Here is a 25,930-nt window from a genome sequence, read left to right as displayed (position 1 = left end):
GCTCAGGCTGAAAACAGCCCAGAACACAGTGCTGCTGAGATCTGGATCAGAACCTCAGAGGACTGGATCAGAACCTCAGAGAGGTCTGGATCAGAACCTCAGAGAGGACTGGATCAGGACCTCAGAGAGGTCTGGATCAGAACCTCAGAGAGGACTGGATCAGAACCTCATAGGGGACTGGATCAGGACCTCATAGAGGACTGGATCAGGACCTCATAGGGGACTGGATCAGGACCTCATAGGGGACTGGATCAGGACCTCATAGGGGACTGGATCAGGACCTCATAGAGGACTGGATCAGGACCTCATAGGGGACTGGATCAGGACCTCATAGGGGACTGGATCAGAACCTCAGAGAGGACTGGATCAGGACCTCATAGGGGACTGGATCAGAACCTCAGAGGTCTGGATCAGAACCTCAGAGGTCTAGATCAGAACCTCATAGAGGACTGGATCAGAACCTCAGAGGTCTGGATCAGAACCTCAGAGGTCTAGATCAGAACCTCATAGAGGACTGGATCAGAACCTCAGAGGACTGGATCAGAACCTCAGAGGTCTAGATCAGAACCTCATAGAGGACTGGATCAGAACCTCAGAGGTCTGGATCAGAACCTCAGAGGACTGGATCAGAACCTCATAGAGGACTGGATCAGAACCTCAGAGGTCTAGATCAGAACCTCATAGAGGACTGGATCGGGACCTCATAGAGGACTGGATCAGAACCTCATAGAGGACTGGATCAGAACCTCAGAGGTCTGGATCAGAACCTCAGAGGTCTAGATCAGAACCTCATAGAGGACTGGATCAGAACCTCAGAGGTCTGGATCAGAACCTCAGAGGTCTAGATCAGAACCTCATAGAGGACTGGATCAGAACCTCATAGAGGACTGGATCAGAACCTCAGAGGTCTGGATCAGAACCTCAGAGGTCTAGATCAGAACCTCATAGAGGTCTGCATCAGAACCTCATAGAGGTCTGGATCAGAACCTCAGAGGTCTAGATCAGAACCTCATAGAGGACTGGATCAGAGCCACAGAGGTCTGGATCAGAACCTCAGAGGTCTAGATCAGAACCTCATAGAGGTCTGGATCAGAACCACATAGAGGACTGGATCAGAACCTCAGAGGTCTAGATCAGAACCTCATAGAGGTCTGGATCAGAACCACATAGAGGACTGGATCAGAACCTCATAGAGGTCTGGATCAGAACCTCATAGAGGACTGGATCGGGACCTCCTAGAGGACTGGATCAGAGCCTCAGAGGTCTGGATCAGAACCTCAGAGGTCTAGATCAGAACCTCATAGAGGTCTGGATCAGAACCACATAGAGGACTGGATCAGAACCTCAGAGGTCTAGATCAGAACCTCAGAGGTCTAGATCAGAACCTCATAGAGGTCTGGATCAGAACCACATAGAGGACTGGATCAGAACCTCAGAGGTCTAGATCAGAACCTCATAGAGGACTGGATCAGAACCTCATAGAGGTCTGGATCAGAACCTCATAGAGGACTGGATCGGGACCTCCTAGAGGACTGGATCAGAGCCTCAGAGGTCTGGATCAGAACCTCAGAGGTCTAGATCAGAACCTCATAGAGGTCTGGATCAGAACCACATAGAGGACTGGATCAGAACCTCATAGAGGACTGGATCAGAACCTCATAGAGGACTGGATCAGAACCTCAGAGGTCTGGATCAGAACCTCAGAGGTCTAGATCAGAACCTCGTAGAGGACTGGATCAGAACCTCAGAGGTCTGGATCAGAACCTCAGAGGTCTAGATCAGAACCTCATAGAGGACTGGATCGGGACCTCATAGAGGACTGGATCAGAGCCTCAGAGGTCTGGATCAGAACCTCAGAGGTCTAGATCAGAACCTCATAGAGGTCTGGATCAGAACCACATAGAGGACTGGATCAGAACCTCATAGAGGACTGGATCAGAACCTCAGAGGTCTGGATCAGAACCTCAGAGGTCTAGATCAGAACCTCATAGAGGACTGGATCAGAACCTCAGAGGACTGGATCAGAACCTCAGAGGTCTAGATCAGAACCTCATAGAGGACTGGATCAGAACCTCAGAGGTCTAGATCAGAACCTCATAGAGGACTGGATCAGAACCTCAGAGGACTGGATCAGAACCTCATAGAGGACTGGATCAGAACCTCAGAGGTCTAGATCAGAACCTCATAGAGGACTGGATCAGAACCTCAGAGGTCTGGATCAGAACCTCAGAGGTCTAGATCAGAACCTCATAGAGGTCTGGATCAGAACCACATAGAGGACTGGATCAGAACCTCATAGAGGACTGGATCAGAACCTCATAGAGGACTGGATCAGAAACTCCGAGGTCTGGATCAGAACCTCAGAGGTCTAGATCAGAACCTCATAGAGGACTGGATCAGAACCTCAGAGGACTGGATCAGAACCTCAGAGGTCTAGATCAGAACCTCATAGAGGACTGGATCAGAACCTCAGAGGTCTGGATCAGAACCTCAGATGTCTAGATCAGAACCTCATAGAGGACTGGATCAGAACCTCAGAGGACTGGATCAGAACCTCAGAGGTCTAGATCAGAACCTCATAGAGGACTGGATCAGAACCTCAGAGGTCTAGATCAGAACCTCATAGAGGACTGGATCAGAACCTCAGAGGTCTGGATCAGAACCTCAGAGGACTGGATCAGAACCTCATAGAGGACTGGATCAGAACCTCAGAGGTCTAGATCAGAACCTCATAGAGGACTGGATCGGGACCTCATAGAGGACTGTATCAGAGCCTCAGAGGTCTGGATCAGAACCTCAGAGGTCTAGATCAGAACCTCATAGAGGTCTGGATCAGAACCACATAGAGGACTGGATCAGAACCTCATAGAGGACTGGATCAGAACCTCATAGAGGACTGGATCAGAACCTCAGAGGTCTGGATCAGAACCTCAGAGGTCTAGATCAGAACCTCATAGAGGACTGGATCAGAACCTCAGAGGACTGGATCAGAACCTCAGAGGTCTAGATCAAAACCTCATAGAGGACTGGATCAGAACCTCAGAGGTCTGGATCAGAACCTCAGAGGTCTAGATCAGAACCTCATAGAGGACTGGATCAGAACCTCAGAGGTCTGGATCAGAACCTCAGAGGATCAGAACCTCATAGAGGACTGGATCAGAACCTCAGTGGATCAGAACCTCAGAGGTCTGGATCAGAACCTCAGAGGATCAGAACCTCATAGAGGACTGGATCAGAACCTCAGAGGATCAGAACCTCAGAGGTCTAGATCAGAACCTCATAGAGGACTGGATCAGAACCTCATAGAGGACTGGATCAGAACCTCAGAGGTCTAGATCAGAACCTCATAGAGGACTGGATCAGAACCTCATAGAGGACTGGATCAGAACCTCAGAGGTCTGGATCAGAACCTCAGAGGTCTAGATCAGAACCTCATAGAGGTCTGGATCAGAACCTCAGAGCATCAGAACCTCATAGAGGACTGGATCAGAACCTCATAGAGGACTGGATCAGAACCTCAGAGCATCAGAACCTCAGAGGATCAGAACCTCAGAGAGGACTGGATCAGAACCTCAGAGGATCAGAACCTCAGAGGATCAGAACCTCAGAGCATCAGAACCTCAGAGGATCAGAACCTCAGAGCATCAGAACCTCAGTGGATCAGAACCTCAGAGGATCAGAACCTCAGTGGATCAGAACCTCAGAGGATCAGAACCTCAGAGGATCAGAACCTCAGAGGATCAGAACCTCAGAGGATCAGAACCTCAGTGGATCAGAACCTCAGAGGATCAGAACCTCAGTGGATCAGAACCTCAGAGGATCAGAACCTCAGAGGATCAGAACCTCAGTGGATCAGAACCTCAGAGGATCAGAACCTCAGAGCATCAGAACCTCAGAGGATCAGAACCTCATAGAGGACTGGATCAGAACCTCATAGAGGACTGGATCAGAACCTCAGAGGTCTGGATCAGAACCTCAGAGAGGACTGGATCAGAACCTCAGAGGTCTAGATCAGAACCTCATAGAGGACTGGATCAGAACCTCAGTGGATCAGAACCTCAGAGGTCTAGATCAGAACCTCATAGAGGACTGGATCAGAACCTCAGAGGTCTGGATCAGAACCTCAGAGGATCAGAACCTCATAGAGGACTGGATCAGAACCTCAGAGGACTGGATCAGAACCTCAGAGGTCTAGATCAGAACCTCATAGAGGACTGGATCAGAACCTCAGAGGTCTAGATCAGAACCTCATAGAGGACTGGATCAGAACCTCAGAGGTCTGGATCAGAACCTCAGAGGACTGGATCAGAACCTCATAGAGGACTGGATCAGAACCACATAGAGGACTGGATCAGAACCTCATAGAGGACTGGATCAGAACCTCAGAGGTCTGGATCAGAACCTCAGAGGTCTAGATCAGAACCTCATAGAGGACTGGATCAGAACCTCAGAGGTCTGGATCAGAACCTCAGAGGTCTAGATCAGAACCTCATAGAGGACTGGATCAGAACCTCAGAGGTCTGGATCAGAACCTCAGAGGATCAGAACCTCATAGAGGACTGGATCAGAACCTCAGAGGTCTGGATCAGAACCTCAGAGGACTGGATCAGAACCTCATAGAGGACTGGATCAGAACCTCAGAGGTCTAGATCAGAACCTCATAGAGGTCTGGATCGGGACCTCATAGAGGACTGGATCAGAGCCTCAGAGGTCTGGATCAGAACCTCAGAGGTCTAGATCAGAACCTCATAGAGGTCTGGATCAGAACCACATAGAGGACTGGATCAGAACCTCATAGAGGACTGGATCAGAACCTCAGAGGTCTGGATCAGAACCTCAGAGGTCTGGATCAGAACCTCATAGAGGACTGGATCAGAACCTCAGAGGACTGGATCAGAACCTCAGAGGTCTAGATCAGAACCTCATAGAGGACTGGATCAGAACCTCAGAGGTCTGGATCAGAACCTCAGAGGTCTAGATCAGAACCTCATAGAGGACTGGATCAGAACCTCAGAGGTCTGGATCAGAACCTCAGAGGTCTAGATCAGAACCTCATAGAGGACTGGATCAGAACCTCAGAGGACTGGATCAGAACCTCAGAGAGGACTGGATCAGAACCTCAGAGGTCTGGATCAGAACCTCATAGAGGACTGGATCAGAACCTCAGAGGTCTAGATCAGAACCTCATAGAGGACTGGATCAGAACCTCAGAGGTCTGGATCAGAACCTCAGAGGTCTAGATCAGAACCTCATAGAGGACTGGATCAGAACCTCAGAGGTCTGGATCAGAACCTCAGAGGTCTAGATCAGAACCTCATAGAGGACTGGATCAGAACCTCATAGAGGACTGGATCAGAACCTCAGAGGTCTGGATCAGAACCTCAGAGGACTGGATCAGAACCTCATAGAGGACTGGATCAGAACCTCAGAGGTCTGGATCAGAACCTCAGAGGTCTAGATCAGAACCTCATAGAGGACTGGATCAGAACCTCAGAGGTCTGGATCAGAACCTCAGAGGTCTAGATCAGAACCTCATAGAGGACTGGATCAGAACCTCATAGAGGACTGGATCAGAACCTCATAGAGGTCTGGATCAGAACCACATAGAGGACTGGATCAGAACCTCAGAGGTCTGGATCAGAACCTCAGAGGTCTAGATCAGAACCTCATAGAGGACTGGATCAGAACCTCAGAGGTCTGGATCAGAACCTCAGAGGTCTAGATCAGAACCTCATAGAGGACTGGATCAGAACCTCATAGAGGACTGGATCAGAACCTCAGAGGTCTGGATCAGAACCTCAGAGGTCTAGATCAGAACCTCATAGAGGACTGGATCAGAACCTCAGAGGTCTGGATCAGAACCTCAGAGGTCTAGATCAGAACCTCATAGAGGACTGGATCAGAACCTCAGAGGTCTGCATCAGAACCTCAGAGGTCTAGATCAGAACCTCATAGAGGACTGGATCAGAACCTCATAGAGGACTGGATCAGAACCTCAGAGGTCTGGATCAGAACCTCATAGAGGACTGGATCAGAACCTCAGAGGTCTAGATCAGAACCTCATAGAGGACTGGATCAGAACCTCAGAGGTCTGGATCAGAACCTCAGAGGTCTAGATCAGAACCTCATAGAGGACTGGATCAGAACCTCAGAGGTCTGGATCAGAACCTCAGAGGTCTAGATCAGAACCTCATAGAGGACTGGATCAGAACCTCATAGAGGACTGGATCAGAACCTCAGAGGTCTGGATCAGAACCTCAGAGGTCTAGATCAGAACCTCATAGAGGACTGGATCAGAACCTCATAGAGGACTGGATCAGAACCACATAGAGGACTGGATCAGAACCTCATAGAGGACTGGATCAGAACCTCAGAGGTCTGGATCAGAACCTCAGAGGTCTAGATCAGAACCTCATAGAGGACTGGATCAGAACCTCAGAGGTCTGGATCAGAACCTCAGAGGTCTAGATCAGAACCTCATAGAGGACTGGATCAGAACCTCATAGAGGACTGGATCAGAACCTCAGAGGTCTGGATCAGAACCTCAGAGGTCTAGATCAGAACCTCATAGAGGACTGGATCAGAACCTCAGAGGTCTGGATCAGAACCTCAGAGGTCTAGATCAGAACCTCATAGAGGACTGGATCAGAACCTCAGAGGTCTGGATCAGAACCTCAGAGGTCTAGATCAGAACCTCATAGAGGACTGGATCAGAACCTCATAGAGGACTGGATCAGAACCTCAGAGGTCTGGATCAGAACCTCATAGAGGACTGGATCAGAACCTCAGAGGTCTAGATCAGAACCTCATAGAGGACTGGATCAGAACCTCAGAGGTCTGGATCAGAACCTCAGAGGTCTAGATCAGAACCTCATAGAGGACTGGATCAGAACCTCAGAGGTCTGGATCAGAACCTCAGAGGTCTAGATCAGAACCTCATAGAGGACTGGATCAGAACCTCATAGAGGACTGGATCAGAACCTCAGAGGTCTGGATCAGAACCTCATAGAGGACTGGATCAGAACCTCAGAGGTCTAGATCAGAACCTCATAGAGGACTGGATCAGAACCTCAGAGGTCTGGATCAGAACCTCAGAGGTCTAGATCAGAACCTCATAGAGGACTGGATCAGAACCTCAGAGGTCTGGATCAGAACCTCAGAGGTCTAGATCAGAACCTCATAGAGGAACAGCTAATGGAACATACCAATTGTTCCATTAGCTAGATAACCACCCTGGATTTTACCTGATGCTTTTGTAGATCTAACTATACTAGAAAAAACATAAAGATAAAACGTTTATATGCACTGCAATAACAGTACAGGAATATATACATCATTTTTATAACTATGTTAAAATTTATAAAGATGCATCCCAGAATTCATCTGGTCAAACAGGGGTAGCAGTGGTAGTTCCAGAATTCAAAATCAAAATAGGGAGAAAATAAATAAAGGCCTCTCTATGTATACTGCAGAAATGATAGCACTGATGTTAGCAGTAGAACGGATGGAGGAGATCAAACCATTAAGAGCTGGGATTTGCTCAGATTCTAGTTCATCATTAATCAGTCCACTGCAAAAAATGGAAATCTAAATGAGTCATTTTTGCTTAAATTAAGTGCATTTTTGTCTTGAATTGAGGAGGTAATTGAGATACTTTGCCAATAGCACGAGACAATTTACGTTTAAAATAAGAAAAAAAAAAAAAGCTTTGTCTTATTTCAAGTGCATATTATCTAAGTATCTTGTTCTATGAGTAAAAATACTAATTCCATTGGAAAATCCTCTTATTTATCTACTCAAATTAAGGGCAAAAAAACGAAATCTGAGATTTTTTTTACTTAATTCTAGATGGCTTTTGCAGTGCAAAGAAATCAGTCAGAAAGTCTCCTGATATATTGTTAGAAATTCAACAAATACTTTATCGCATTCAGATGATGAGATTAATGGTAGTTTTTCTTGGGTTTCCTGCACATATAGGGCTAAAGGGAAATGAAATGGCTGATAAAAAAAGCAAAAGAATCTACAAACAGGAGTGAAATTGATATTAGATTTGCAATTATTAAAGCAGAAATTAAGAGCACAATCAGGAAGAAAATTAATTACAAATGGCAAAAAATGTGGGAAGAAGATATTAGTTGAAGATGATTTTATAGAATACAAGGGAAGGCTGGAGAAATTAGAAGAAGTATTGGAAGAAACAGAATTCAGGAAAGGATAATAACTAGATTAATGTTGGGGAAAACAGGACTTACCTCAATATTACTTATAATGGGAAAACATGAAACAGGAAGATGTGATTTCTGTGGAAAAAGTGAGACAATAGAACATGTTATATTTATAATTGTAGGAAATATTACAAACAAAGAATGGAATTGTTGAGGTGTTAAACAGGAAAAGGAACAATTAAACATTGTAAACGTTTAAAAAAAAGTTTATTTTGACATGAGTTATACATTTCTGTGGGTCACTGGCTTGGGAAGAAGAGTATTGAAAAGGAAATTATTATTTTTTTAATTTTCATTAATTAATTTATTTATTTATTGAGCTTGTTAGTCTTGGTCTATTATTATGGAAATTATTATTTTTTTATTCTAATTAATTAATTAAAATATTTATTCATTTATTTATGTATTTATTTATTGAGCATGTTAGTCTTGGTCCACACTCCTTACTGGTTGGTGGCGGTAATGCGCCAAAATGTTGTTTGCCAACCGCCATTAAAAACAATTGAAGAAGAAGAAGATTGAGCCAATCAGAGAGCGGCGGGAGCTTTCAAACCTAAAACAGGAAGTAGCTTGAACCAGCGCGCAGGCTGCCTCTCAGCGATAACTCTGTAATTTATTCATGTGATTTTGACATTAAAAATAAAACATTTATATCCAATTTTCTTCCCTGGGAGCATCAGAAGGCGGTTATTAAACTGCTGGGAGACAAAGAACCGGAACAACATGTCGGCCTCAGCTGCGGAGAGCCGCTGTGAGTTTAAACAGACGTTTTTATCGATTTATTTAAGATTTAAAATGATTCAAATAAGGCGAATGTCTATTTTGATATGTTTAATGATCCGGGTAGATTTTTGGGGCTTATTAAGGCACTCGGTAGATCTGCGGTAAGAACCGGATATGCGGTTAAACCAACTATAAACAGGCTTTTCTTAGGTTTAGTGGTATTATGGTTTTTATGGTGGTTCTTGGCACTAAAAGTGTCTCTTATTGACGTCAGTCTATGGAAAGTGCTTTATTTTCTCACATTTTAAGATTTCCAATTGTACTTTTCTTTCAGTAAATCAAAGTTCTACCTAAAGTCCCTCCAGCCATCAGATCAGATCTTTTAGAAGCTGTTTTGAAAAACATCAAACAAGGATTTTCGTTTGTAAATAGAACTTTGAAATCGAAATACAGAAACTTTATTTTGTGTCAAATGTCGATGAGCAAAATTCAGTTTGCTACTTTTCAGGCTTTTTTTTTATTTGACAAGGTTAAGATATCAGCAGAGAGCGAATAAAATGATCAGCAAGAAAAATAAGATGTGATTTTATCTGAAACAATTAATAGGATTAATCAGATTAATCAATCGTTGAAATAACTGTCAACTAATTTAGTGTTCGAGACTAAAATAAGAGTTTAGCTTAATTAGGGACCCAATTATAGGATTAATTATATCAATATTGTGTGTATGTATATATATATATATATATATATATATATATATATATATATATATATACACACACACACAGAAATCGTTAGGTGGAGGAAAAGGTGAGAGCCGATTGGCTGACCACCTAACCAGAGGAGGAAATGAGGGACAGAAACTTCTGGAATAATCATAACCGTTAATAATATGGAGATTAGGGCTGCAGCTAACGATTATTTTGCAAATCGATTATTCTACTGTTTATTTTTTTGATTAATGGATTAATCGGATAGCCAAAGCTTCTTTAAAGAAGATTATCTGTGAAAGTAATCCAGGTGAAACTAAAATGTTTCCACTTGAAAAGTAGTATTTATCTTAAATGCATAATGTTTACATATTTTTTTTTACAATCTTGGTATAATTACTGCTCTTATTGGGTCTTTCTCTTAGCTAAAGGCAAGTTTTAGTCTATTCTCCAGTTAAAGATAAATTGATCACTAAATTCGTAGACAATTATTTCAATAATCGATTAATCCGATTGTTTCAGACCTAATGGAGATAAGAGGAAATTTATCATCATCAGGAGGAGATTTTTTGGTTTCAATTGAAGGACAGTTGTTCATCATTAAGTTATATTTTGATCCTGTTCCCTGTAAAGATGAGCGTCTCACAGCAGAGCAGATGGACGAGCAGCGGATCCAGAATGTGGCCTATCAGTACCTTTGCAGGCTGGAGGAGGCTAAGAGGTCAGTGAACAGAGCCAGAACTGGATGTGGAGCCATTGTGTCGATGCTCTGTTTAATGGAATCCGTTTCCCACTCAGGTGGATAGAGGCCTGTCTGGGGGAGGAACTTCCTGCTCCGACCGAGCTTGAGGAGGCTCTGAGGAATGGAGTCATTCTGGCCAAACTGGGTCATCGCTTCTCTCCGAACACGGTCCCGCTGAAGAAGATCTACGACCCAGAACAGCTCCGATACCAGGTTGGAGCGGTTCTGGTGCTGGTTCAGAAACTAGCGTACAAATATCTTTTCTTGTTGGGAAATTCAGGTGATTTCAGCAACAAAGGGAATCTTTATGAAGAAAAACTATTCCTAAAATGTTCAAAGCGATGAAATGTGCAACAGAGTAGGATGAGCTAAAAATGCAAAAAAATAAAATAAAAAAAATGCAAATTTACACCAGAAATCAAATGATAATTAAAACACCAACAGACTGTTTACAAGGTGAATAAAAACTGGATCATCAGCATAGATTTAAATAACTTGTTGGGAGCAGAGCAGATAATAACATCTAAAGGGCTGGTTATCCTACCGCAGCAGTGTGTTGCAGTTAGCTAGCTGCAGGTATGACGGAGATATTTTTGATTTATGCCCAATATTGCTAACCTGACTCCGCCAGATGGATTTGCTCTGCATATCCATCTGGAAACCTTCCTTTGAAGTAATTTTGGGAAGGGGCGAAAATACTGGTTAGCTGATTGGCCTATGTTGGTGATAGACGGGCCAAATAAACCAATCAGATCAACGAAGCATATGACGTACTAACAGAGCGACGACGAAAACACAACCACAAGCCAGGCTACTCTTGCCGAAACCAGTCGGGAGAAGAGCAAACACATCTTTTCCTCTGAGAAAAGCCTCCAGAGCAGTGTTTTGCTCTTCTTTCAGTGAAGAAGTACTCTGTAATTCAGATAAAACTTGCTTGATAGCCACGCTAACGCTAGTTTCATCGGCTGAAGCCGCCATGTTCTTTAGACTGAACTGTCGTTGCGTCACACCTCAACCCGCCTCAAAGCCAACGCTGATTGGACGTTCGTTTGGTGAACAGCTCCAAATTTTCTTTAACTGAGTCTCCAGACTGATCTGCGAGTGAAACCTTGAAAGCTCGCGAGATCAGGATGGTCTCACGAGGCTAGGGAAACGACCCACCCCGTGCATAAAGAACTTTGTCACACACGAAAATTGAAGCCGAACAACTTGAGTTCATCATGGCCGTTCTCCTCTAAACAGCAGTCTTCCCCTTCATGCCATGAAGGAGGCTGTGTGACTCATTTTTATCTCTAATGACCTTCGTTTGGAGCCTGTGAGGCTAAGAGCAGACATACCTCAACATTTTTTACTCCCAACTCTTCTCTTCTCCCTAAAGAAAATCATTAGATTCCTTCTAACTGCTGCTATTTTCTGTCCTGACTCTGTGATTTTACCCTCTGCTGTTTCCTTCACCCTCAAACTAAACAGCTGCTTCTCTGCTATCATCAGATCTTGTTCCAAATCTGTTACTGAACCTGATTTCTCTCTGATCAGATCAGCTTTGTCATCAGGGGAACTACTGCAGATCAAAATTAACAATATTGATCTGTTCAGGCGGCGGGTCTACAGTTCCGTCACACCGACAACATCAACCACTGGAGGAACGCCATGACAGCCCTGGGCCTGCCTGCGGTCAGACTGCACTCAAATATTTATCTCCGATTGTAAAGCCGATCAGTTCTATTAAACTGCGGGATGATTCTGTTGTTTCTAGATCTTCCATCCTGAAACTACAGACGTCTATGACAAGAAGAACATGCCGAGAGCCGTTTACTGCATCCACGCTCTCAGGTACGTCCGTCTATCGTCTGTCATCTTTCTCTCGGCTTGCCTGCCTGACGCCCACATGTCTCTGCAGCCTCTACCTGTACAGACTGGGTTTGGCTCCGCCTATTCATGATCTCTATGGAAAGGTAAAGTTCACAGGTAAGTGTGTGTTTCTTCATTTTGGTTCGGATGGCCCAGGCTTGTGATATTTCGGCCAATCTGAGAGCGAGTTTGCTAACGTGTGACTCTGTGCTCAGAGGAGGAGATTAACAACATGAAGCTGGAGTTGGATAAGTACGGAATCCAGATGCCAGCTTTCTGCAAGATCGGAGGCATCCTGGCCAATGAGCTCTCTGTGGACGAAGCTGCAGGTAGGTGCATTTTGACTGGCCTGAGACGGAGCTATGGATCTGTAATGGATCAATGTAACCTTGAATATCTTTGTGAATCTGGGGGATCGTTTTCTAAAGGACGTAATGACGGCTGGGCATGTTGGATCGTGGTTCCAGGTGTTGGATAGTGCGTCTAAAGCCCACTTTACTGACCAGAGATAATGGCTCGTCCTCTTGTTATCCCTTGGGCTTTAGCACTATTAAGTGGCAGCATGTCACGCTTCCCAAATGTTTCTGCTAGTAGGGATGAGCGATATGTTATCGTGTGCGATATATCGTCAAAGAAATTCCTCATGGTAACAATTTGTCATCTCGCGATAAAAACGATAAACTCCCGCCGGTGACGTGTACTGCAGTCCAACTCACGTGCGAGCCATGCGCAAACAACAAGCATGGCGGAAGGTGGAGGAGACGTGCCCCGAGACCTGGTTCCTAAAAGAGGCTCCAGCTCTGTTATCTGGAACTGCTTTGGATTTAAAAAGTCTGATACGGAGCAGAAAGTCGTCATATGCAAAGTTTGCAGACAACCTGTGACGACAAAGGACAGCAACACTACCAATTTATTCCACCACCTAAAACACAAACCGGAATATGATGCTAGTCAGAAGATGCGCTGCGATGCAGCAGAAGCCTCGACTCCGAAAACCTCTGTTAAGAAACCGACTGCCACTCAAACAAAACTTGCCGACGCGTTTGCTCATTCCACACCATATGACAGCCAAGCGATGGAAAGAGTTAACAGAGGCCGTTGCACAGAGAGGTATTTCAGTTTTTATATTCTTTTTAAATTTATTGAAATTATTTATTTTTATTTCATTGTTTAGCATGCTGACGATCCTGCTGGTCTTATTTGTACATTCTTGCACAAAGAAGTATTTCATGGTTTTAGATGTTTGTTGGAATTTATTGAAATTATTTATTTCTATTTTAGTATTTAGATTTTTCTGTTTTTTTTCCCTGTATTTATCATCCATTTGCACATTTTTGTAGCCCAACAGCAAAAAAGGTTGTTACAGGTTGATATAACATTTGAATTTTATTTTTAGTGAAGTGAGTGTAATGTATGTTAGAACTTGCACTGGTATTTATTTATCCAATATATGGCATGTTCCAGCGACTGGTAATTTACACATCTATTTATATTAGGAGGTGATTACTGATTAGTTTTAATTTTCAGTGAAAAACTTTTAAGTTCTGTTTCTCAATTTATCAGGTTGTATTTACAGTTGCACTACTTTGCAACTTTTATAAGCCAAGTTATATTTGCTGTGTAGCATTTAAATAAATGTGAAATTTGTTCTCATATTTCAGGCTTGTTTGATACATTAGGCTGATATTGTGTTTTTGTTTTGTTTTTTATCGTCACTTATCGTTATCGTGGTAAAACCTAGAAATTTCGTGAAAAATCGTGATAAATTTTTTAGTCCATATCGCCCATCCCTATCTGCTAGAGTTAGTTGTGTAGGACCTTTCTGACCTTTTTTTTCTTTAGAAACTCTTGATGTTCTTCATGATGATATTTCGCTCGATGCTTGATCAGATTTGTTGTGTTAAATTGTCTCACAGCCTTACCACCACGCTTGACTTTAATGTGGCATGTTTTGCACTCCACCTCGTCTTTTTCGTCCTGCAGGATAAAATAATCCCACTCGGCTGACATTTTTACCGCTCTCTTCGAATTCACCTGGCCGTTTAAATGGTTAGGCTGGGACACACACGCAAACAGACCTGTGGGTGTGTTGATGGCGTGCTGGAAAATATGAACCAGATTTAGGGAACACTTCCGCAAAATAGTGGAATGGATCGTTTCAATCGGCCTAACTGGAAAATACGGAGCGGATTTTTTCTTTTAAACTGGATCGGGATTTTTCCATGCCTTGCCGATACGTTTTTTTTTTTTTTGCCAATATCGGCGTCCGATCCGATACGTGGATCGGATCGGGACAAGCCTAATGCCCGGCTTTAAAGAGCCGCGGGTTGCCCATCCCTGATCTAGACATTCAGCAGATTGTTCTCAGAGGATTTAAAGCCAAACTAAAGAAGCCTAAACTTGTTGTTTTTTAACATTGGTGTTTTTATCAGTTTTTAAATTGTTTTTTAATTTTTGTTTTACAATTTTTACCCTTTACTGTTCTGCACTTTGTTTGAAACACTTAATAAAGTTTTTTTCTTATCATTATCAGTGCATGCAGCTGTAGTGGCCATTAACGAGGCGGTGGACAGAGGCGACGTGAGCATCACGGCTGCAGCTCTGAGGAATCCTGCAGCTCTGCTCTCTGACCTGCAGGAGGCGCTGATGAGCATCTATCAGGAGATGCTGAAGCAGGCCAAGATGAGGAAGGCTGAGCAAGCAGCCTGCAAGGTTAGCTCTGATTGGTCAGCGACGGACTCCTTCGTCCAGTCAGCTGCTGTTTTCTGATCTTTGTTTTTGTTTGTGTCAGCGCGGAGCCTCAGAGGATAAGGACATGTACGAGGAGTACCTGAGTCAGCGGGAGATCCAGGAACACATCAGAACCGTCAACGGTGAGTCAGCAGCAATCAGCTTCATTCATTTTTACTCGATTTTCTTAAATCATTTGTTAAATTAGTTTGTCAATTTTGTTTGCATTTTCATGTTTATGGGATATTTTGTGGTATTGAAGCTTTTATTTTGTAGGATAATTTTTCTTTCTATGAAATTAAGTAATAATATATATTTTAGGGGATTGCTCTTCTGTTTGTTTTTTATTTTTGGGGTCACAGGCTTAAATGCAGAGAGCGGCGGATCCGACCGTCTCAGTTACACTTGAAAAACGATCTAGAAATAAGTAAAAATTCCTTAAATTAAGTGTATTTACCCTTATTTTGAGTAGGTAAATGAGATAGTTTACCAATGGAATGAGTATTTTATTCGTAAAATAAGATAATTAGATAACATGCACTTGAAATAAGACAATGCAATTGCATGTTCTTATTTTAAGTGTAAATTGTCTTATTCTCCATTGGTAAAATGTCTCTTTTGCCTCTTTAATCCAAGAACAGTTGCACTTATGTAGAATAACTTAAAATGACTTATATAGATTTTCATTTTTTCCAGTGTACATAGGCGAGTTTTTCCAGAAGAGAGCATCGATATGTTCTTTAAATTGATCTTAAGAATCATTCACTATATCTTCAATGAAGCTAATTACAGGGATTGAAGTGTTTCCTGCCTTTAGCGATTGTCTGTGGGTAAAAAAAAACACTTGAATAAATTGACGGTAAATAAATAAAAAAAGACTATCGAAATCCCTCTTATATTTGTCAGCAAATGGTACCAAAGAATTTATTATCTAGAGACTATTAATAACTGGAAGAGAGGCTAACGTTAGCCTGTCTGCAGGAACCAAGGCTAACGTTAGCCCGTCTGCAGTAACCAGGGCTAACGTTAGCCTGTCTGCAGGAACCAAGGCTAACGTTAGCCCGTCTGCAGTAACCAGGGCTAACGTTAGCCTGTCTGCAGTAACCAGGGCTAACGTTAGCCTGTCTGCAGTAACCAGGGCTAGCCCGCCTTGGTTCCTGCAGACGGGCTAACGTAAGCCTTGGTTCCTGCAGACGGGCTAATGTTGGCCCTGGTGACTGCAGACGGGCTAATGTTAGCCCTGGTTACAGCAGACGGGCTAACGTTAGCCCTGGTTACAGCAGACGGGCTAACGTTAGCCCGTCTGCAGTAACCAGGGCTAACGTTAGCCCGTCTGCAGCAGCCCTCTCTGCATAGCCGTGTGTGAAGTACTGCTGGCTCTGATGGAGTTTTTTTTTTTTATATGGCAAAATGTTCATTTGATTTGTGTTTATCTGACTGTGTTAATCATTATTCCCCCACTCAATGAAAAAGTTGGAATTTATTATTATCTAGAGACTAGGGGTGGAACGGTTCACAAAATCCACAGTTCGGTTCACGGTTTCGTGGTCACTGTGTTCGGTTCGGTATATGTTGATTGTTAGCCTGACATGTTGGTCATGTTGCTGTTAGCATAAACAAAACGTGTTGCACAATGCTTGCACACTGTTGCACTTTTATCCACCACTTTCTTTCTGCCGTCATCGTAGGTCACTCTAAATCCGTGGTTCTCAAAGTGTGTGGCGCGACCCACTGGTGGGGAATTGAGACGTGACAGGTGGGGCGCGCCAAGTTCCGGTTTGTGTGTGTGTGTGTTGTGTGACTATAAATGTAGAACGTGTGAGAGCAAACTGTCCTTATAGCTGTATGTTGCCGCTTTTTAGACCAATCAAACCCACAAAGTAATCATTACTAGCCTACATGCAGTCTAATTAAAAGAACATTAGATATGAGAAAAATTTCACCTGGAACTGAAGTGCCAAAATAATGATTGACGTGACGTCGACATATTTTTTGTAACGGAATAAACTTTCGCGCCCCAGTGTTGCCAACTCAGCGACTTTGTCGCTACATTTCAGACCCCTCCAGCGACTCTTTTTCAAAAAAAGCGACTAGCGACAAATCTAGCGACTTTTGGAGACTCTTGCGTGAAAGCACGTATCGTTCCTTTACTTGTCCTCCAGCGGCAGATGCTGCCGTGGGGCGCCTCCTCCGTCCCAACCCCGTTCTCCCCCGCTATCGCAGGAGTCCCTGTCAGCGCTGCAGTCAGACGGCGCAGGTTGATCATAAATAACTGAATTTGAAATATTTTATCTTAAAGCTACAGTGTGTAACTTTCAGCGACATCTAGCGGTCAGACTGCAGACTGCAGCAACATGAACATCTCCCCTCCCACCTCTTCTCCCCCCCAACAGTACGGCGAGCGTTACGGGACAAAATGTCTTCCACGACGTCCGCATCACCTACCTTCTCAAGTGATGAGGTTTGTTTACATAGATAATTTTACAGATAGTATTTCATTAGTCTGTTTAGGGTATAGATTTCATGTAGACTTAAGATAATAAATATACCCGTTATTTTTTCTACATCGTTGTGACGTTTTGCCGATCTCGCAATCGCTAGTTTGTTGGCTCTGCGCTGCCGTAGCGCAAAGATGTCTGCCTCCATGGCTGTGAGACCCGCTCCTATGTAATTATAAATAACGAATTCTAAGGCAACGCAAATATTAAGGTTAAGAGGCTGAGCTCGTAGATGATGATAAATAACATAGTTATGTATAATATATTACATTTCTGACTGTATATCCCTGTAATTATTACACACTGTAGCTTTAAATAAATAACGGCGTTTGATTCACACAGCCACATGTTCATGTTTTACCGTGATTTGTAGGCTCCTTGGTGGACCACAAGGGAAAAAAGAAAACGTTTAAAAAGGGAGTATCCACTCATCGGGCAGAGAGCTGTGTGCATTCTTCTTTGCCACATCATATCTCTGTGAGATGGGCTTTTCAGCTGTTGCTTCACTGAAAACAAAATACAGATCTCAGCTGAACATTGAGCATGACTTGAGAGTGGCAGTATCAAGCCTGCATCCCCGTTTTGAGAAACTGTGCAATGCAAAACAGGCTCATTGCAGCCACTAATGCAGGGATAAATAGACCTGTCTTGCCAGATGGATTTCACTTCTTTTCTTTTATTAACAGATTGCAGAGTGGAACTTTAATTTTTTTTTATCTTTGAGCTTGATACAAATTTTGACACAGCTGCATTTTTATTTTCTTTATTTTTGAGCTTGCTGTTATTTGATGTAGATAGTTTGTATTTAGATTCTACTTGTTACTTAAATAAAATTGGAACATTGTAAGATTGTTGCATATTTCATTAGCATTTTGTTGGGGCGATGGGGACAGGCGGGGCTTGAAAATTCCCCCTTGTCCAAAGTGGGGAATGACAGAAAAAGTTTGAGAACCACTGCTCTAAATGCAAAGTGGTCCCGTACAGCAGACCTATAAAGTGCTGCTGGCGCGTCTTCCAACTCCTGTTCTTTCCCACTCGCCATTCCCACACAATTCTCCGCAACAACTGATTTTTTTCTGCTACACCCGGCTAAGCTGCTTCGCTTCTTCTTCTTCTTGTTTACTACTGGTGGTTGGCTTTGGTCGCAGTACCGCCACCTTCTGCTCTGGAGTGTAAACGCTTCGCCTATGAGAAAAAGGAGCAGCGCCTGAACCGAACGCAACACACGCGAACCGAACCGAGACGGTTCGGACGGTTTTCATAAATCGTCCCATCCCTACTAGAGACTATTAATAACAGGAAGAGAAATGCAGCTCCAGACGAGCCGAGCGTGTGGTGATGTCATCGGTACGGTTCTGTTCCAATTGACCCAGATTTATTCTGCATGCTCCCGTTCTCCCAGAGTTCAGACTTTCCTGTAATCTTCTCAGGAACTTGGCGAGAACACGAGTCCGTAGTCATGTTCTAGTGAACTGAGAAATGGAATTAGTGAAGTTGTGGTTAGAACGCCAAAAAGTGATTGCTAGGTTAGCCTAGCTTAGCTTATTGAAGTATGGAGAGTGATGCTGGCCTTTACGCAACACACAGATATCACAGAGGAAGATTTTTCAACTCCTCCACACAGGAAGTGATGGAGGCCAGTGGGTGAAGCCTTGTCAGTTGGCGACATTTTCATCTAGGCACAGACTTGGTGATGCTGTGGCACTGGCCTCCATCTATTTAGGCTCTACATGCCAGCAGAGTTAACTCCACCAGAATCGGATGCATCACAGATAAAATCGTGGATGCACTAAGCGTCCTCCGCCGTTGTCGTTCCTCCGTCATTCTGGACCCAAACCGCTCATAACTTCAGTCTCTACATCAAAACCTTTGCTTTGTCTCCCTCCACCGATGGGACACTTCGGTTATCTTCTACTTCTGACGCCACATCAACCAGATCGCAGGAACCGCCTCCGTCCATCTAAGCAGATATTTCTCATCTCCACCAATCACTGCGCCTTTGTTGGAATTTTCCTCCAGACCAGATTAAGACGTCTTCATATGGCTGATCTGTTGTGGTGATCATGGGGCCCCCAGAGGCCCCTGTCCGATCACAAGGTCCTCCTCGTCTCTGACTCTCATTGGGGTGTTTTTCAGTGCGATCTGCGGTGGAGCAGGTGGATGAAGCTCTGGATGCTGCAGATGAACTCTCTCTGCTTGCTGCGCTGCAGCTGCCATGTTTGGCCCTCAGGGGCCTCCGTGCTGAAAACGGCCCCTGGTACCTGGATCAGCTTTTGATGGATCGCCAGCAGAAGGCTTTGGTATTTAACACATTCTGGGTTGTACCTACTCTGGTTCCTTCTCTGCTTCCTCCTCTGGCTCCTTCTTTTCTCCCTCCTCTGCTCCCTTTTCTGTTTCCTCCTCTGCTTCCTACTCTGGTTCCCTTTCTTCTTCCTGCTGTAGTTCCTGCTCTGCTTCCTGCCTTGTTCCTGCCCTGCTTCCTGCTGTGGTTCCCTTTCTTCTTCCTGCTGTGGTTCCTGCTCTGCCTCCTGCTGTGGTACCTGCTCTGCTTCCTACTCTGGTTCCCTTTCTTCTTCCTGCTGTAGTTCCTGCTCTGCTTCCTGCCTTGTTCCTGCCCTGCTTCCTGCTGTGGTTCCCTTTCTTCTTCCTGCTGTGGTTCCTGCTCTGCTTCCTGCTGTGGTTCCCTTTCTTCTTCCTGCTGTGGTTCCTGCTCTGCTTCCTGCTGTGGTTCCTGCCCTGCTTCCTGCTGTGGTTCCTGCCCTGCTTCCTGCTGTGGTTCCTGCCCTGCTTCCTGCTGTGGTTCCTGCCCTGCTTCCTGCTGTAGTTCCTGCTCTGCTTCCTGCCTTGTTCCTGCTCTGCTTCCTGCTGTGGTTCCCTTTCTTCTTCCTGCTGTGGTTCCTGCTCTGCTTCCTGCTGTGGTTCCTGCTCTGCTTCCTGCTGTGGTTCCTGCCCTGCTTCCTGCTGTGGTTCCTGCCCTGCTTCCTGCTGTGGTTCCCTTTCTTCTTCCTGCTGTGGTTCCTGCCCTGCTTCCTGCTGTGGTTCCCTTTCTTCTTCCTGCTGTGGTTCCTGCTCTGCTTCCTGCTGTGGTTCCTGCCCTGCTTCCTGCTGTGGTTCCTGCCCTGCTTCCTGCTGTGGTTCCCTTTCTTCTTCCTGCTGTAGTTCCTGCTCTGCTTCCTGCTGTGGTTCCTGCCCTGCTTCCTGCTGTGGTTCCTGCCCTGCTTCCTGCTGTGGTTCCCTTTCTTCTTCCTGCTGTGGTTCCTGCCCTGCTTCCTGCTGTGGTTCCCTTTCTTCTTCCTGCTGTGGTTCCTGCTCTGCTTCCTGCTGTGGTTCCTGCTCTGCTTCCTGCTGTGGTTCCTGCCCTGCTTCCTGCTGTGGTTCCTGCCCTGCTTCCTGCTGTGGTTCCTGCCCTGCTTCCTGCTGTAGTTCCTGCTCTGCTTCCTGCCTTGTTCCTGCCCTGCTTCCTGCTGTGGTTCCCTTTCTTCTTCCTGCTGTGGTTCCCTTTCTTCTTCCTGCTGTGGTTCCTGCTCTGCTTCCTGCTGTGGTTCCTGCCCTGCTTCCTGCTGTGGTTCCTGCCCTGCTTCCTGCTGTGGTTCCCTTTCTTCTTCCTGCTGTGGTTCCTGCCCTGCTTCCTGGTGTGGTTCCCTTTCTTCTTCCTGCTGTGGTTCCTGCTCTGCTTCCTGTTGTGGTTCCTGCCCTGCTTCCTGCTTTGGTTCCTGCCCTGCTTCCTGCTGTGGTTCCCTTTCTTCTTCCTGCTGTAGTTCCTGCTCTGCTTCCTGCCTTGTTCCTGCCCTGCTTCCTGCTGTGGTTCCCTTTCTTCTTCCTGCTGTGGTTCCTGCTCTGCTTCCTGCTGTGGTTGCTGCCCTGCTTCCTGCTGTGGTTCCTGCCCTGCTTCCTGCTGTGGTTCCTGCCCTGCTTCCTGCTGTGGTTCCTGCCCTGCTTCCTGCTGTAGTTCCTGCTCTGCTTCCTGCCTTGTTCCTGCCCTGCTTCCTGCTGTGGTTCCCTTTCTTCTTCCTGCTGTGGTTCCTGCTCTGCTTCCTGCTGTGGTTCCTGCTCTGCTTCCTGCTGTGGTCCTGCTCTGCTTCCTGCTGTGGTTCCTGCCCTGCTTCCTGCTGTGGTTCCTGCCCTGCTTCCTGCTGTGGTTCCTGCCCTGCTTCCTGCTGTGGTTCCTGCCCTGCTTCCTGCTGTGGTTCCCTTTCTTCTTCCTGCTGTGGTTCCTGCCCTGCTTCCTGCTGTGGTTCCTGCCCTGCTTCCTGCTGTGGTTCCTGCCCTGCTTCCTGCTGTGGTTCCTGCCCTGCTTCCTGCTGTGGTTCCTGCCCTGCTTCCTGCTGTGGTTCCTGCCCTGCTTCCTGCTGTGGTTCCTGCCCTGCTTCCTGCTGTGGTTCCTGCCCTGCTTCCTGCTGTGGTTGCCTTTCTTCTTCCTGCTGTGGTTCCTGCCCTGCTTCCTGCTGTGGTTGCTGCTCTGCTTCCTGCTGTGGTTCCTGCTCTGCTTCCTGCTGTGGTTGCCTTTCTTCTTCCTGCTGTGGTTCCTGCCCTGCTTCCTGCTGTGGTTCCTGCCCTGCTTCCTGCTGTGGTTCCTGCCCTGCTTCCTGCTGTGGTTCCTGCTCTGCTTCCTGCTGTGGTTCCTGCCCTGCTTCCTGCTGTGGTTCCTGCCCTGCTTCCTGCTGTGGTTCCTGCCCTGCTTCCTGCTGTGGTTCCTGCCCTGCTTCCTGTTGTGGTTCCTGCCCTGCTTCCTGCTGTGGTTCCTGCCCTGCTTCCTGCTGTGGTTCCTGCCCTGCTTCCTGCTGTGGTTCCTGCTCTGCTTCCTGCTGTGGTTCCTGCCCTGCTTCCTGCTGTGGTTCCTGCCCTGCTTCCTGCTGTGGTTCCTGCCCTGCTTCCTGCTGTGGTTCCTGCCCTGCTTCCTGTTGTGGTTCCTGCTCTGCTTCCTGCTGTGGTTCCTGCCCTGCTTCCTGCTGTGGTTCCTGCTCTGCTTCCTGCTGTGGTTCCTGCTCTGCTTCCTGCTGTGGTTCCTGCTCTGCTTCCTGCTGTGGTTGCCTTTCTTCTTCCTGCTGTGGTTCCTGCCCTGCTTCCTGCTGTGGTTCCTGCCCTGCTTCCTGCTGTGGTTCCTGCTCTGCTTCCTGCTGTGGTTCCTGCCCTGCTTCCTGCTGTGGTTCCTGCCCTGCTTCCTGCTGTGGTTGCCTTTCTTCTTCCTGCTGTGGTTCCTGCCCTGCTTCCTGCTGTGGTTCCTGCCCTGCTTCCTGCTGTGGTTCCTGCCTTGCTTCCTGCTGTGGTTCCTGCCCTGCTTCCTGTTGTGGTTCCTGCTCTGCTTCCTGCTGTGGTTCCTGCCCTGCTTCCTGCTGTGGTTCCTGCCCTGCTTCCTGCTGTGGTTCCCTTTCTTCTTCCTGCTGTGGTTCCTGCCCTGCTTCCTGCTGTGGTTCCCTTTCTTCTTCCTGCTGTGGTTCCTGCTCTGCTTCCTGCTGTGGTTCCTGCCCTGCTTCCTGCTGTGGTTCCTGCCCTGCTTCCTGCTGTGGTTGCCTTTCTTCTTCCTGCTGTGGTTCCTGCCCTGCTTCCTGCTGTGGTTCCTGCCCTGCTTCCTGCTGTGGTTCCTGCCTTGCTTCCTGCTGTGGTTCCTGCCCTGCTTCCTGTTGTGGTTCCTGCTCTGCTTCCTGCTGTGGTTCCTGCCCTGCTTCCTGCTGTGGTTCCTGCCCTGCTTCCTGCTGTGGTTCCCTTTCTTCTTCCTGCTGTGGTTCCTGCCCTGCTTCCTGCTGTGGTTCCCTTTCTTCTTCCTGCTGTGGTTCCTGCTCTGCTTCCTGCTGTGGTTCCTGCCCTGCTTCCTGCTGTGGTTCCTGCCCTGCTTCCTGCTGTGGTTCCCTTTCTTCTTCCTGCTGTAGTTCCTGCTCTGCTTCCTGCTGTGGTTCCTGCCCTGCTTCCTGCTGTGGTTCCTGCCCTGCTTCCTGCTGTGGTTCCCTTTCTTCTTCCTGCTGTGGTTCCTGCCCTGCTTCCTGCTGTGGTTCCCTTTCTTCTTCCTGCTGTGGTTCCTGCTCTGCTTCCTGCTGTGGTTCCTGCTCTGCTTCCTGCTGTGGTTCCTGCCCTGCTTCCTGCTGTGGTTCCTGCCCTGCTTCCTGCTGTGGTTCCTGCCCTGCTTCCTGCTGTAGTTCCTGCTCTGCTTCCTGCCTTGTTCCTGCCCTGCTTCCTGCTGTGGTTCCCTTTCTTCTTCCTGCTGTGGTTCCCTTTCTTCTTCCTGCTGTGGTTCCTGCTCTGCTTCCTGCTGTGGTTCCTGCCCTGCTTCCTGCTGTGGTTCCTGCCCTGCTTCCTGCTGTGGTTCCCCTTCCTCTTCCTGCTGTGGTTCCTGCCCTGCTTCCTGGTGTGGTTCCCTTTCTTCTTCCTGCTGTGGTTCCTGCTCTGCTTCCTGTTGTGGTTCCTGCCCTGCTTCCTGCTTTGGTTCCTGCCCTGCTTCCTGCTGTGGTTCCCTTTCTTCTTCCTGCTGTAGTTCCTGCTCTGCTTCCTGCCTTGTTCCTGCCCTGCTTCCTGCTGTGGTTCCCTTTCTTCTTCCTGCTGTGGTTCCTGCTCTGCTTCCTGCTGTGGTTCCTGCCCTGCTTCCTGCTGTGGTTCCTGCCCTGCTTCCTGCTGTGGTTCCTGCCCTGCTTCCTGCTGTGGTTCCTGCCCTGCTTCCTGCTGTAGTTCCTGCTCTGCTTCCTGCCTTGTTCCTGCCCTGCTTCCTGCTGTGGTTCCCTTTCTTCTTCCTGCTGTGGTTCCTGCTCTGCTTCCTGCTGTGGTTCCTGCTCTGCTTCCTGCTGTGGTCCTGCTCTGCTTCCTGCTGTGGTTCCTGCCCTGCTTCCTGCTGTGGTCCCTGCCCTGCTTCCTCCTGTGGTTCCTGCCCTGCTTCCTGCTGTGGTTCCTGCCCTGCTTCCTGCTGTGGTTCCCTATCATCTTCCTGCTGTGGTTCCTGCCCTGCTCCCTGCTGTGGTTCCTGCCCTGCTTCCTGCTGTGGTTCCTGCCCTGCTTCCTGCCCTGCTTCCTGCTGTGGTTCCTGCCCTGCTTCCTGTTGTGGTTCCTGCCCTGCTTCCTGCTGTGGTTCCTGCCCTGCTTCCTGCTGTGGTTCCTGCCCTGCTTCCTGCTGTGGTTCCTGCCCTGCTTCCTGCTGTGGTTGCCTTTCTTCTTCCTGCTGTGGTTCCTGCCCTGCTTCCTGCTGTGGTTGCCTTTCTTCTTCCTGCTGTGGTTCCTGCTCTGCTTCCTGCTGTGGTAGCCTTTCTTCTTCCTGCTGTGGTTCCTGCCCTGCTTCCTGCCGTGGTTCCTGCCCTGCTTCCTGCTGTGGCTCCTGCCCAGCTTCCTGCTGTGGTTCCTGCCCTGCTTCCTGCTGTGGTTCCTGCTCTGCTTCCTGCTGTGGTCCCAGCCCTGCTTCCTGCTGTGGTTCCTGCCCTGCTTCCTGCTGTGGTTCCTGCCCTGCTTCCTGCTGTGGTTCCTGCCCTGCTTCCTGCTGTGGTTCCTGCCCTGCTTCCTGCTGTGGTTCCTGCCCTGCTTCCTGCTGTGGTTCCTGCCCTGCTTCCTGCTGTGGTTCCTGCCCTGCTTCCTGCTGTGGTTCCTGCCCTGCTTCCTGCTGTGGTTCCTGCCCTGCTTCCTGTTGTGGTTCCTGCTCTGCTTCCTCCTGTGGTTCCTGCCCTGCTTCCTGCTGTGGTTCCTGCTCTGCTTCCTGCTGTGGTTCCTGCTCTGCTTCCTGCTGTGGTTCCTGCTCTGCTTCCTGCTGTGGTTGCCTTTCTTCTTCCTGCTGTGGTTCCTGCCCTGCTTCCTGCTGTGGTTCCTGCCCTGCTTCCTGCTGTGGTTCCTGCCCTGCTTCCTGCTGTGGTTCCTGCTCTGCTTCCTGCTGTGGTTCCTGCCCTGCTTCCTGCTGTGGTTCCTGCCCTGCTTCCTGCTGTGGTTGCCTTTCTTCTTCCTGCTGTGGTTCCTGCCCTGCTTCCTGCTGTGGTTCCTGCCCTGCTTCCTGCTGTGGTTCCTGCCTTGCTTCCTGCTGTGGTTCCTGCCCTGCTTCCTGTTGTGGTTCCTGCTCTGCTTCCTCCTGTGGTTCCTGCCCTGCTTCCTGCTGTGGTTCCTGCTCTGCTTCCTGCTGTGGTTCCTGCTCTGCTTCCTGCTGTGGTTCCTGCCCTGCTTCCTGCTGTGGTTGCCTTTCTTCTTCCTGCTGTGGTTCCTGCCCTGCTTCCTGCTGTGGTTCCTGCCCTGCTTCCTGCTGTGGTTCCTGCTCTGCTTCCTGCTGTGGTTCCTGCCCTGCTTCCTGCTGTGGTTCCTGCCCTGCTTCCTGCTGTGGTTCCTGCCTTGCTTCCTGCTGTGGTTCCTGCCCTGCTTCCTGTTGTGGTTCCTGCTCTGCTTCCTCCTGTGGTTCCTGCCCTGCTTCCTGCTGTGGTTCCTGCTCTGCTTCCTGCTGTGGTTCCTGCTCTGCTTCCTGCTGTGGTTCCTGCCCTGCTTCCTGCTGTGGTTGCC

General features: G+C 47.4%; 1 protein-coding gene across 1 annotated transcript in view; it reads left to right on the top strand.

Moving 5' to 3' along the window:
• Window positions 1–8,761: 8,761 nt before the first annotated feature.
• Window positions 8,762–25,930, top strand: part of iqgap3 (IQ motif containing GTPase activating protein 3) — a 30,866-nt gene continuing 13,697 nt past the window's right edge. The window contains exons 1-10 of the mRNA XM_038281189.1: window positions 8,762–8,976; window positions 10,295–10,382; window positions 10,460–10,616; window positions 12,000–12,077; window positions 12,160–12,236; window positions 12,304–12,371; window positions 12,470–12,583; window positions 14,788–14,966; window positions 15,046–15,127; window positions 19,619–19,782. Coding sequence (XP_038137117.1) covers window positions 8,949–8,976; window positions 10,295–10,382; window positions 10,460–10,616; window positions 12,000–12,077; window positions 12,160–12,236; window positions 12,304–12,371; window positions 12,470–12,583; window positions 14,788–14,966; window positions 15,046–15,127; window positions 19,619–19,782 — 1,035 coding nt within the window. The 5' untranslated portion in view covers window positions 8,762–8,948. The remainder of the gene's footprint in view (window positions 8,977–10,294; window positions 10,383–10,459; window positions 10,617–11,999; window positions 12,078–12,159; window positions 12,237–12,303; window positions 12,372–12,469; window positions 12,584–14,787; window positions 14,967–15,045; window positions 15,128–19,618; window positions 19,783–25,930) is intronic.

This window comes from Cyprinodon tularosa, unplaced genomic scaffold, assembly GCF_016077235.1.
Source record: "Cyprinodon tularosa strain WSP-4 unplaced genomic scaffold, ASM1607723v1 ctg168, whole genome shotgun sequence".
Taxonomy (NCBI): Eukaryota; Metazoa; Chordata; class Actinopteri; order Cyprinodontiformes; family Cyprinodontidae; genus Cyprinodon; species Cyprinodon tularosa.
This window is presented reverse-complemented; position numbering and strand designations above follow the sequence as displayed.